The sequence below is a fragment of the Asterias amurensis genome, chromosome 16 (genome assembly GCF_032118995.1).
Source record: "Asterias amurensis chromosome 16, ASM3211899v1".
Classification (NCBI taxonomy): Eukaryota; Metazoa; Echinodermata; class Asteroidea; order Forcipulatida; family Asteriidae; genus Asterias; species Asterias amurensis.
In genome coordinates, this window is record NC_092663.1 from 13856532 (window position 1) to 13869985 (window position 13454).

The following is a 13454-nucleotide window of genomic DNA, read 5'->3' on the forward strand; positions in this document are numbered from 1 at the left end:
TTCTTGTTCTGAAATAATAAAACTTACTAAAATGTTACTTATAATGAGCTGAGTAATTACAATTGTTCACTTCCTGTGCTATTGATTCATTTATTTCAAACCGATTACAAACTAAATCGGACTATTAAAGGCACTGGACACTATTGGTAATTGTCAAAGACCAGTCCTTGGTTTATCTCAACATATGCATAAAATAACAAACCTGTGAAAAGATTAGCTCAATTTGGTCATCGAAGTTGCACCATTGAAAACAACCATTGTCACACGAATTTGATTTCGAGACCTCAAATTCTAAACTGTAGCTCTCGAAATCAAATTCGTGGAAAATTCTTTCTTTCTTGGAAACTACGTCACTTCAGAGGGAGCCGTTTCTAACAATGTTTTATTCTATCAACCTATCCCCATTACACGTTACCAAGTCAGGTTTTATGCTAATAATTATTTTGAGTAATTACCAATAGTGTCCACTGCCTTTGAAGGATTTGTTTGTGGTGAAAAGGTTCTGCACCGTAATTAATACAACAAAGACGTGAATAACCCTGTATTGAGTGTCCCCGTAGTGCATTTTCAAAATAATTTTAATCTGCATATTCAGAAAATGACGTCCATACAACGTCACCGTTGGATTGTACAATATACTTTTTTAGGACAGATTTCGACCTATTTAGAAAAATGTTTACATTAGCACAAAAAAATAATTTTTTTTGCCGTGACTCATCAATGTAAAAAGCCTGCAGTATAAGTATCATTTGGTTTTAAGATAAACACCGCCCTCTTTGTTGTCAAAAGAGAGTGTAATTATCAATCAAAATCTGCGTGTTAAAAAATGTAAAAAAATAATTGCACTGCACTCACTTGATTAATAATAACAAATTCTATGCATGCACACATTTCTTTCACTCAAAAGCTATCACGCTTTTAAAAATAATTCCTGGTTATTTTGTGTTATTATTGGGTGCATTCGATTAGCTTCCCTGGGTCGACCCTGCGGTGCTCGGTGCTCACTCGTGTGAGCCCCTGCAAGAGCTAATCGAACGATCACACAAGGCCTCTCGTAGTAACGCCATGCACCTCGGGTCACCCCCAAGTGACCCACTCTACAAGCAGGGCACTGGGGGCTGACCCGGGTGAGCCCCTGGAATGACGTCAAAGCTATTCGAAAGCACCGGGGGCAGACCGGGGTCGACCCAGGGAAGCTAAACGAAGGCACCCAATTGATGGTATAACTATAGGCATGACATAATTAGAACACACAATCTTACAAATGTTCAATGCAGAAACACTTCTTAGTTTAAATGCTGTTGACTCTCTTTCTCTAAAACCATATTACTTAGAAGGGAAGCGATTTTCGAAATGTTGTACACTATCAACAGATGCAGTGCTTCTTACCATGTTTTTATTGTCATTAAAGCCTGGTTCATACGTTCTGTAAATGCGAATACGTTATGAATGTTGACATCACAAATCCGCAACAAGTAACTCGCAGCAGTTGAGTTGTGCTCAACTCTTCTGAGAATATCGCAGCGAAAACAGAGTTGTAACGTCAAGTTTACGTCAAATTTGCGTTGCATTCGCATTCGCAGGAAGTATGAACAGGGCTTAATTGTTGAAGTAATTACCCACCCTTTAAGACGAAGAATACCATGCTTGTTTTATGACGATGACAAGTCGCTCATCTCCAGTCTTCAGTGGACATTTTTTTGCCATCTTACTTCTTGGACACCTTCTTCTTCAAGGACACAATGTCCGCCATCAGGTTACGGTTCAGGATTCTACTGGTGGATAGAACTCCAGAGAACAGAGCTCCACAAAAACCACAGGTAAACGTATCTTGACCTGAAAGAAAATAACATTAAAAAACACCATTAGAAATCAATCCCTGGTATCCAATCACTACGAGGTGATGAGAAGCAATTATGGTCAGGGTGTTTCGACCCAATATTCAAAAAGAATCATAAAGGAACGCGAAGTGGTCTATGAAAAGCGTTTGTAACCGTTTTTTTACAAAATGAATATGGTTGGTAAGATGTTTTCAAGTAGAGTACAATGATCCACAAAAATTTGCCTCGAAATTGCGTGGTTTTCCTTTTAATGTGCGAACCAACACTGTCAAAGTGTTAGTCGCTGAGGTAAAAGGAAAACCGTGCAATTTCGAGGCATGTTTGTGTGGGTCATTGTATTCTACTTTTACATCTTTCTACCCATGTGCATTTTATAACAAACGGTTACAGAACGCTTTTCAAACACCAACTCGAACGATTTAAGGTAACGTGTTCCTGTAAAACATATCAGAAAAAAATGAACTTGGGTAACCTCCAAGTGTGACATTCATTAGAATTGAACATTATTACATGTCATATGTCCCCCGCCCCCGCCCTAATATCAAATTCTTCATTGTTCATCCCTTCCTTTTTCTGTGCACTTTGTGCCTCTCTCTCCTTCTCTTCATTTCTTCCCACTAGAATACCTGCATATCATTTGTGGAATATATTTATTTAGACTGACCTGTGAGGTAGAGATTTGGAATGTCTGTCTCTGCTCGCAGAGTATGCCAGGTGCTCGTACTAAACCTCTCTTTGTTGTGATCCAATCCATAGATCTCACCCTTCATGGCCTCGATGTAGTATTTATTGGTTACAGGACTTCCAACATTGAAATACTCAACCTAAAACAAGTGTTTAAACATAAAATTGTTTGGTCAAAACGTTTCACAATTTCAGACTTCTGCTACATCCCGCCTATTCTTCCATACTGGCAGATGGCTGATCTAGCCATAGCTGTAGCAGAAGTTGCAGTTTCAGACATGGCCATATACTCTTTCTAATAAAGGGCAGAGGTCAGAGTTCAAGAGGGTCATAGTTCCCCTTATCTTTGAGGTTAGGATAGTACCATATACACTGTTGAACGACAGATATACTCTTTTTAATAAAAGTGCAGAGGTCAGAGTTCACATTATCTTTGAAGTGATGATACCAGAGGCCCTTTTCAATGGCTTTGGCTTTAGATTCGCAAACCGCGCACAATTGTCTAACAACTGGTGGGGCCAAGCTAGCCTGAGTCGAATCGAAAGCCGAGTCATCAATTCGGAAAGGGCCATAGACACTGTTGAAATGTACTCTGTCTAAATAAAGGGCATAGGTCAGAGTTCAAAGGGTCATAGTTCACCTTATCTTTGAGGTGAGGGAAGTACCAAAGACACTGTTCCCACATCTTCTCACCGATGGCGTTCTTGATGCTATCGTAATCCTCGCCTCGCTTGGACATTTTACCGTCCTTCCACTTTGAGAACCATTCCCAGTTAGCGAGCGTCACCATCGTACATGTGGACTTGCCTGTAGAGAAGGAAAGAACTAGATTAAAAGTCACCTGGAAGTGGTTTTTTTTTCAAAATAAAGCTTTTGTCACTAAAATAATGTGTATTGATGAGTGGAATATGAATAAACAATTAACTAAGGTTTAAAAAAAATAGCTTCCATGTTATTAACAAATTTGAAAATAAGCCCGACCCGAGAGGGCTCTGTTCTAGAATGCTCTAGAATTGCAAAGGTCGTGGGTTCAAATCCCACCTGAGTAATATATATGCCTATGATTTTTTTTTCACAGTGCTAACACACATCGGCGTATATGGGTAAAGACCGAAATGATAATACTTTATCCCATCAGATGCAAATTTAACATCTAAATAAAATAAAACATTTAAACAAATCGAAAGGTAAAAATTCCTTCACCTGGATATCGTTCGTCCCAGCTGGGATCTTTGGCCGATGGGAAGGTAATGAACAACAGCGGGATACCATCCTTGCCTGCATCCTCAGCACTACGGTTGATATATTCCTCCATTTGTTCATCATGATTGTTACCGGTGAAGGCCCACACCTGACCGGCGGGTAAATTCAACTCCTCTTTCGTCCCTTTGAAAAACAAAAACAAATTTCAAAAGATTACAAAAACCTGAACATGTTTGTATAGTTTTTTTTGAGCAGACAATAGGCCCTATTGCTTTAAAGACACTGGACCTTTTTTGGTAATTGTCGAAGACCAGTATTCTGACTTGGTGTATCCCAATATGCATAGAATAACAAACCTGTGAAACTTTTTGCTCATTATTTTGGTTTGACGTCTTTTTTCAAATTCAAATAATATTTGAGTGAGAAATTACCTCTTTCTCAAATACTACGTTACTTCAGAGAGAGCCGTTTCTCACAATGTTTTACTCCATCAAAAGCTCTCCATTGCTGGCAACCAAGTAAGTTTTTATGCCATCATTTCTTTTGAGTAATGACCAAAAGTGACCAGTGCCTCTAACAATATTCTGCTAAGCAAAGAAAGGCAGTATACCAGCCACAAATAGTACATGTTTCGTTGCATTTTGCCTGGTAACCTTATTCTGGTTAGCATAATTTTGTTTGTGCTTAAATACTGTTTCTGTTCCCGCATCAGTATAAAATTGGGCCCAGTACAACATAGGCCATGTCTTCGGTAATTCTATGCCGTTATAAGGCAGTGGACACTATTGGTAATTACTCAAAATATTTGTAAGTATAAAACCTTACTTGGTAACAAGTAATGGGGAGCTTCTGATTATATATAAACATTGTGAGAAACGGCTCCCTCTGAAGTGACGCAGTTTTCGAGACCTCAGATTTAGAATTTGAGGTCTCGAAATCAAGCATCTGAAAGCACACAACTTTGTGTGGCAAGGGTATTTTTTGTCCATTATTATCTCGCAACTTTGACAACCAATTGAGCTCGTATTTTCACAGGTTTGTTATTTGATGCATTTGTTGAGATACACCAAGTGAGAAGAGGGACCTCACGGTGATATGCGCTATATAAGAATGGTTTTATTATTATTATTTTTTATGGTCTTTGACAATTACCAATAGTGTCCAGTGTCTTTAATGTACAATCAAATCACAGTTCGAAAAGAATTGTAATACTTTGAATTATGGAAATACCAACCGTACCTTTTAGGCCGATGAAAACTGACATGGCACCAACACCATGTTGGGCACCCTTGTGTTTCTTCTCAAGACCTGTTGGAAGGGAGGGGAAGTCAAATCTTTCAATAAAATGACAACTTAAACCTACTATTTACAATAATTTAGTTTTATCCTTCCAAAAAAAAAGTAAAATCTGTTTTCTTACTTAACATCTAGGCCTAACTAAATCTAACTCATAATGGTAAGGACCTTTTCATGGGGAAATATTAAAGGGCTACATGTATGTGTTAATGACATTCAAGTACGTACTTTCAAAATAATTTCATAAGTTATCATTTGCAAATATTAAATGAATGAAAAGTATTGTTATCAATGAAAAAGCTTCTTCTATTTTGAACACATACCTGAAACATCAACTGATAAAAAGGTTTAGAAAAGGTTTATAACAAATTAGGCCTAAACATAGTTTGTTGGTCAAAGTTAACAAAATGACACACACGAAATTACAAATTGAATCTTATATTATTTGTAAATACCACAGACAAATAAACAAGAGAAAGAGCAGTTGGGGAAGAGTAAAAAAGTTAACAAGACTGTCAAATTGAAAAAGGCACATATACAAACAAAATACAATATCGCAACACATTCAAAAAGCAACTTTTAAAAACAGGTAATAATTGTTTTGTTTTAAACACAACCCTTGCATTTGATCAACATTGCTGAGGTCAAGCAATAGACCCTATGCAATTGACGACGCTCTTTCAAATAGCGCCGTCACTGTACTTGGTGCTTTGAAACTTGAGCGTAACCTCAGCGCGCCGCACACAAATCTCAGCTACTGATACATTAAGTCTCTATAGACCTCATTGATGGAGCTGTTTGTGACCTCACATACAAGGGTCTAGAGGTAGAAAGGCTAGGGTATATGCATGAAATATTACATTTTTAAAACTGAACAAATTGTTACTAAAAGCACACAAAATGCCACAAGCAAAAATCACAAAATAGATCATAAATCGTTTATACCATGGATAATAAATAATAGGACAATTGAAAATGTTTGATAAGAAAAAGCAGTGTACAATTATAAAACAAGTTTCAAATAATGCACACACATTGAAAATACGTATCACTGTTAACAACATGGATGAATATGACAAAATGCAAATAATTGGGAAGAGAAAACAGTGTACAAATTTTAAACAATTTTCATATTAGACACATACATAAAAAATACAATATCAAGAACACACATGTTTAGTCACAATTCCAATTCAACTTGATCATGAGGGACTTTTAGGAACACTAGGGGGCAGCATGTTTTAACTGGAAATCATCAGCACTATGTAAACAGCGGAAGTTGACTGCTGCCCCCTAAGGTTCAAAATCACTCCATGCAATACCAAGTAACAATGGACACTTTTCATATGGGCCTTGTCACACTAACAAGGCAACTTTGACAGGCAACCAACTTTAGTGCATGCTACAGGACCACTTTGGAAGCACAGGAGTCCTTCCAGTTTCTTACGATCGCCCCCCAAAAATATGTAAACATTCAAATGTGAATGTATTTTTGTCATGGAGATTGCCTGGAACTGGTTACCTGTAATTGCTTTGAGTGATATGGCCCTAAGAATACATTAATAAGTGTCGGTTTTAAGGGAAGCTGGAAATTCACTTACATATATCTGAAGACACTTTTGGTGGAAGAAGTTTCTGGAATGTGTTGTAAACTCCAGCGCTCGATATAATAAGCGGGGCGTGGATGTCAACATCACCAGATGTTCTATGAACAGTTACACCTGTAAAAAACAACAACTAATTAATTAATGATTGACAAAAGTTAGAGTCTTGGGGGGGGGGTGGCAAGGCCAAAAAGCCTCAGAAAAACATTGCGTTTTTATTAGACTATCGGAATATGTCTTTGTCAGTTTTGTAATTTATAAGCCGCATTATCAGGATACAATAAAAGTCACATGTGAAAGTTTCAGCTGTATACAGTGTCTACTTGTTGAGAAAACATTTTACACTTTTCCCCCACGTCTCAGACAGCGACAGGGGCTCCAGAGTGGCGCCAAATTCTGAATTTCATGACATGTTTGACATCTGCAACAGCTAGGGGCGACTGTATGTGCTACATGTAGAAGTCGAAAGATTGACTGTTGCAGTTATTCGGATTGACTAGTGTCGCGCCTAATCTATTTGGTTCGGCGCGACTCTAGCCCGCCTGTGTGAAATGGGTGTTAGTGAGCTGACAGCGAGTGTCAACAAGACTTGTCGTTGTCGAACTTGTCCAGTCGTGGCCAGTTTACTGGCCCACTGCTGAACTCAATGGCCTCGGTACTGCGGTCCAGTGTAAATAAAAAGGCCTGTAAAACCATCAAGATGTCTTAAAATCACTGGACACTATTGGTAATTGTCAAAGACCAGTCTTCTCACTTGGTGTATCTCAACATTATGCATAAAATAACAAACCTGTGAAAATTTGAGCTCAATCAGCCATCGAAATTGCGAGATAACAATGATAAAAAAAAACACCCTTGTCACACGAAAATGTGTGCTTTTAGATGGTTGATTTCGAGACCTTAAATTCTAAATCTGACGTCTCAAAATCAAATTCGTGGACAATTACTTCTTTCTCGAAAACCATGTCACTTCAGAGGGAGCCGTTTCTCACAATCTTTTATACTTTCAACCTCTCCCCATTACTTGTTACTAAGTAAGGTTTTATGCTAATAGTTATTTTTAGTAATTAACAATAGTGTCCACTGCCTTTTAAGCCCTGTGATACATTAAGATGCTTCTCCACTTACCACAAGCTTTGCCCGCTTCATCCAGTATTATCTTAGAGACGGGTGCTCGGACCAGGACTTTACCCCCAGATCTCTCAATAGTTGGTATCATATGGAAGGCGATCTCGCTGGCGCCACCCAGTGGGTAGTACACCCCTTTCATAAAGTGGTTTACCAACAGGCAGTGCATGGCAAAGCTCCCTTTCGACGGTGGAGTTCCTGAAACAAAATAAGGAATGAAAATTTATTTATGGATGGTGAAGGTATCAGTAGGCAACACATCAATTTCTGAACATCTTGCTGATCAAAATTTATCCGCTAAGCAAAATTGTAAGTAGCAAGTCACTTGACCACAATTGCTTCAGAAAAAAATCTCGCAACTCGACTAAGCGATCAACAGTCACGACTACGACACTAGTCGCTCATGCTCACTTACCATAATCGCCAAAATTGTAGGACAGTACGGCCTTCAAGTCTTCGTTGTCAGTAATCTCATCCATGGCATCTTTGAGGCTAAGGTCAGCATAGTAGAAGAACGAGGTGAGGAGTTTGATGATACCTGAGTTGATGAGAAAGTCGCAGAGTTTCCTTGGCATCACCTTCATAGCTCCAGCAACAAAAGATTGCTTTTTGACGACCTGAAATGATATTGAATTATTAGTAAGATGGTAGCAGGATGAGTGAAGCTTCTAACAACATAGAAAGAAGAACAAAAAGACATGTTTCGTACTCATTAACAATGTTTACAAACAGAACTCACGCAAACAAGTTTATTAAAAATGACTTTTACAACCCATTGATTCAGCTTTTTCTAAAAGTAGCCGTAAGTTTCCAAGAATAAAAAGGATTTTTTTCTAACACATGTAGTTCTGATATACTGTAGTAAGCTTATACTGTTACTCAGTACTCTACTGACTTCTGTGAGAAAATCAGAGTTCCAAGAGAAAATCCACAAGCAAATAACTTGGGTGGTATTTGAGCCCATGACCTTTGCTAGCCCATTGGCTAGAAGGAGTTTGAATCCTATGGTGGTCTATTGGTAACACATCAGGGCCCAATTTCATGGCTCTGCTTACCCTAAGCAGAGAATCGGCGCTTAATGCAAGCGTATTTCACAAGTTAGCGGCGATTTTTGACTTCTGCGCGTGCGTACTCCACGTCACTAGGCATTCTACGCTTACAAGGCTAGCGCAGAAATTCGGCGCTTGCACGTAAGCGGGGAATCGTGATCGTAAGCGCAGAATTCTGCGCTGCTCTGGCAATGCAAAGGTCGTGGGTCAGAATCCCACCCGAGTGATTGGCCTGTGGACTATTTTCACAGAACTCGAGTGTTAAATCAGAGTATGGGTAAAAACAATATGTATTCTGTATCCCCAATGCCAAACTAATATCTATTAAAAAAAAAAAAACTTCTTACCTTTAACAAATTGATAAACTTGTCAATGCTCTCCTTTTCGTTGGGGAAGCTGTCCAGAAGTGACTGCCGATACTGACCGTTCAGACCACACTTGATCGGGTATTTCCGTTGTTTGCCCTCTTCTCCAATGATCACCGTATCAAAGGTCTCATTCAGGGGGACCCATTGTAACTGACCATCGGTCAGCTGGTCCACGATGACCTTTGCAAGGGTGTTGTTAGCCATCTCACCGATGTAGTGAATACCTTGAATGATGAGAGTAATAATGTCAATTTAATTGATTTATTATCAGCAAGCTTCATAAAAATACAATAGGAAAAAATACAGATGTTTACAGTTATTTTCAAGAATATTTTTAAAAATTTTAAACACTTTAAAATACATCATACACGGACAACTTGGTTAAAATTACACAACAGAAATCACATCAGCCAGCCAAAGACCACATACAAAACAAATAAACAGCTTGTCGAAATAATTGGGTCTTGAACAACATTTTGGGAACTTGAATGAACCATTTTCTAAGTGGATTACATTTTTGGATGGAGGAAACAAACATTGAGAAAGTTACTCAAAAGTAGTGATGCGGTACCAGCTGCTAACATTTGAGTTAGAGCAGCGGGCTACAGCTCATTGGTCTAGGGACAAGACATCTTGGCCCCATTACATGGCTCCCCTTACCATTAACAAAGAATCAGAATGCGGAAGCAGGGAATTCCACCCTTACGCCAAGCATTAACAGGTTAGCAGGGAATTTTAGCTTGTTCGTGTGCATACTCCATGTAACATGTTACTAGGCATTCTGCACTTACACAGCTAGTGCCAAAATTTGGCTTGTGAGCGGAGAATGGTGATCGTAAGCGCAGAATTTGGCGGTAAGCAAAGTGTTTTGTGTTGTTTATCCCGATGCAAAAAAAGCATCTCTTGAATTGACTTGTTATTAATGTTATCAAAAAAAGAAATGCCCTTTACCAACGTCAAACTCAAAGCCTTTCTCCCGGAAAACATGGCAGCAGCCTCCAGCCTGGTCATGCTGCTCCAACACAAGGACTTTCTTGCCGGTCCTGGCTAGTAGAGAGGCCGTGGTAAGACCTCCCATCCCGCTGCCGATCACAATTGCATCCAGATTCTCTGGAACCTTTTGGGCAGTAAATCCTACGGGAGTTAATTGGATTGAGAAAATAGAATTAGCTGTTGCAAACTGCCCACAACATCCAGGAGTGGACAAGACTTGTGGACAAATCGTTAATGGTCCCACGCAGTGAGATAGTCGAGTTGTGGTGGTGCTCTAGCGCGAACTGCTGGGTGCCTGACTTCTACTTCATGGGACCGTAGTCGTGAGAACAATAGCCTCGCGGGCCAGCAGTCTCGCAAGAATACTGCGGGAATCGCAGGGAGAGTCTGAACGCTATCACCGCAACAGACATTTAACGACTTGTCCACAAGTCTAGGAGTGGACGGGCCTGACATTCTACTCGCAGAGATTAGCGAAGGAACGCATTGGATTGTGTAAAATCATCAATAAGTCAGCTGTGGTGCCCCTACGACCTTCCACAAGGTTATGGGATTAAATGTACAAGTGAGTTTACAATTGTACAAACTGCTCACTGCTATCTCTAACTTAGTGGCCTGACGCTTCCACCCTAGCAGAGTCTTTCTCAATGACTTCAGGAAAGACTCTAATAGGGTCAGGCCACTAAAAACAAATTCAAAATTTAAAGTTAAAAGAATTTTTTTCACAAGAATGAGAATCGAATGGTAGAGATTTGGTGTATAAAAAAGGTTCTGTTTTCAGTGCAAGCCTTGTAGGCCTAATTTATCTTTGAGAGAAAAGGCCAGTTTTGACTTTGCAATGAGGGGGCACCAGGGCAAGACAAAGCCTTGTACAACATAGGCCTAATTTATCTTTGAGAGAAAAGGCCAGTTTTTACTTTGCAATAAGGGGCACCAGGGCAAGAAATATGAGCTCTGTGTAATTCCTGGCCTGTAGTGAGAAAACTTGTTGATGGCCCTGGGCTTCGTTTACAGACTAGTCAGGGCTTGAAATTAGGGGGGGGGGGGTTCAACAAGACCAAAGGGTTGTTGCTCGAAAAGTTTACTGTCCCAAAATTGTTCTAACAAGACCAAAACAGTTTCACATGCACCATGTTTTTATTTGATACCGGGAAAAAAAGAATAATATTGATCTCATAATATTCTAACATTCATGTGCTCCAGTGTAAAATTTTACCCCTGCTGTTTAGATAAACTGATATAAATTCTCCATACCCACCCTGTTTTATCACTTTGTCAACGACTGTATGATCGGTCTCAAGTGGCTGTGGCGGTCGCCTGGTGTCTGTTCCGAATGGGTTGGGAGAATTTGAAGTGATCATCAACACGTTCAGGATCTTGTTGAGGAGGAAGATGAATGTGATGGTCAGGAGGACGAGACCGACCAAGGTGGAGTTGTCAGTTAAGAAACCGACAACTTTCTCCAGCAGTACCATGATGATTGCTGTGGAGGAGGTCCGTTTCAACTATCTGCATGAGAAATTAGAGTTAACAGATGTTAAATTTCCATCGGGGATAAAGAATAATCATTTTGGTTTTACCAATAAACACCAATGTCTGTTAACACTGTATACTCAGTACTAGTTGCGATAATGTAACCCTCCTGCCGATGGCGTAGCCGGAGGGTTACTAAGCATACTCGAGTGAAAAAGGTGAAATGGTCATTCACGTACAATTTTGACAGCTAGTCAACAGATTTGCTCAATTTTTACCACTTTAGAAAATCATGACACAAATTCTAGGAACACGAACTTGATCCTCAATGTCTAATGAATCCTACCATATCACTCAAAACACCATTGAGGAAATAGTTTGAAAAACTTACCAGATCCCCGAGCGAAAGAGTAAAAAATGTCCCAGGTTGAAAATTCGAATCTGAGGGGGGTGGAGCTTCGGCTGTGTGTGCACGTCACTGGGGTCAACGACTCAGCGCTGCGTGTGGTGCATTGTGTATCCCGGTAACTGTGCAGCCGTAGTCCTGGTTCCAAGACCATTGGTGTTGCGCGGTCACACACAACCAACGTTCCGATCTATGCACGGCAAAAACTGTACACGCTTGTAATAGTCGAACGTTAGCGGGCGCTCTGTTTCTCTGATTTCCACATCTCAGCGTGCGTACAAGACTACGTCTGCACAGTTGCAGGGATACAGAATGCACCACACGCAGCGCTGAGTCCGTGACGTGCATAAACAGCCGAAGCTCCGCCCCCCTCAGATTCAAATTTTCAACCTGGGACATTTTTTACTCTTTCGCTCGGGGATCTGGTAAGTTTTTGTCCTTTTTCTTCAAATTATTTCCTCAATGGTGTTTTGAGTGATGCTTCGTAACCCTCCGGCTACGCCGTGGGCAGGAGGGTTAAGTTAACGCAACTAACTCAACATATTCCTGTGATTTTTTTTCACAGAGCTCAGATAATAATAATAATAATAATAATAATAATAATAATAATAATAATAATAAGACTTGTAATGCGCACATATCCACCCTGCTGGGTGTTGAAGGCGCAGAATACCGTAAGTACCGAGTATGGGTAAAAACCAAAATGAAAATAGAGTTACATGTAGTTGTTGCAAACTGCTGACTGGCTCATATAGTAATACCATTGAGGTAGTACCAACTAAAATGAGCTATGAAAATGACGATGATATTGATATAGACCTAGCTATTTGAAAGAATTAATCCTCAACTTTACAGACCCAGCAGTAAACTGGGGCACTGTACTTTTTATGCTTTGACATCTTTAGCGCCTGAACGCGCAGCTACCGACACAACAAGTCGTGCATCAGTCACTAGTCAGTGGGCGAGTACTGCGAGTGAGTATTCTGTGTTTGTTACGTAACGTTATGAAACTGGTCAGTCAACGAAAGAACCATTTTCCCTTTTTTTCGTTATGAATATAATTTAATATTTTAATCACGGTGAATTTGAGGAATTTGAACCAAGAATGGATATATTAACTATGCTTACCTATCCGACCGGGAAGTAGAAAGGCTTTAACAAATCTGCATTATCATGTAATCTATTGCTAAACATGAAGAAACAAAGTCCAAAAAGATAACGTACTTCGTCTCGTTTAGCTCTGCTCGCATGCAATGCCGGCGGTGTGTGTGCGCGATGGGATTGTGTGTGGGGATCGGATCCGGATCGAGAGCTTGCTGTGACATCACGTGATAATATCCACGTGATTTTTACTTTACCGGGATTTAAAATAGCGCCACCATTTGACGGTAATCGCTAATAGGAAGAGT

The 13454-nt window shown here is 39.8% G+C and overlaps 1 protein-coding gene across 1 annotated transcript; it reads right to left on the reverse strand.

The window, feature by feature from the left end:
• Positions 1-70: 70 nt before the first annotated feature.
• LOC139948814 (all-trans-retinol 13,14-reductase-like) lies at positions 71-13323 on the reverse strand. Its single transcript, XM_071947152.1, has 12 exons — positions 13174-13323; positions 11425-11675; positions 10125-10307; positions 9153-9397; positions 8172-8373; positions 7757-7954; positions 6626-6745; positions 4968-5036; positions 3729-3911; positions 3166-3332; positions 2506-2665; positions 71-1836 (listed from the first exon to the last, which is right to left on the reverse strand). The coding sequence occupies exons 2-12, from the start codon at positions 11639-11641 to the stop codon at positions 1709-1711; spliced, it is 1872 nt and encodes a 623-aa protein (XP_071803253.1). The 5' UTR covers positions 11642-11675; positions 13174-13323; the 3' UTR covers positions 71-1708.
• Positions 13324-13454: the final 131 nt, after the last annotated feature.

What these genes read in the sequence shown, in the direction of transcription:
- LOC139948814 (XM_071947152.1), bottom strand. Translation starts at nt 11,641, where the DNA reads ATGGTACTGCTGGAGAAAGTTGTCGGTTTCTTAACTGACAACTCCACC. An exon ending in TGACAAAGTGATAAAACAGG is followed by an intron (nt 10,308 to 11,424) that starts GTGGGTATGGAG and finishes TAACTCCCGTAG; the next exon opens with GATTTACTGCCCAAAAGGTT. An exon ending in CTGGGACGAACGATATCCAG is followed by an intron (nt 3,333 to 3,728) that starts GTGAAGGAATTT and finishes CCTTCTCTACAG; the next exon opens with GCAAGTCCACATGTACGATG.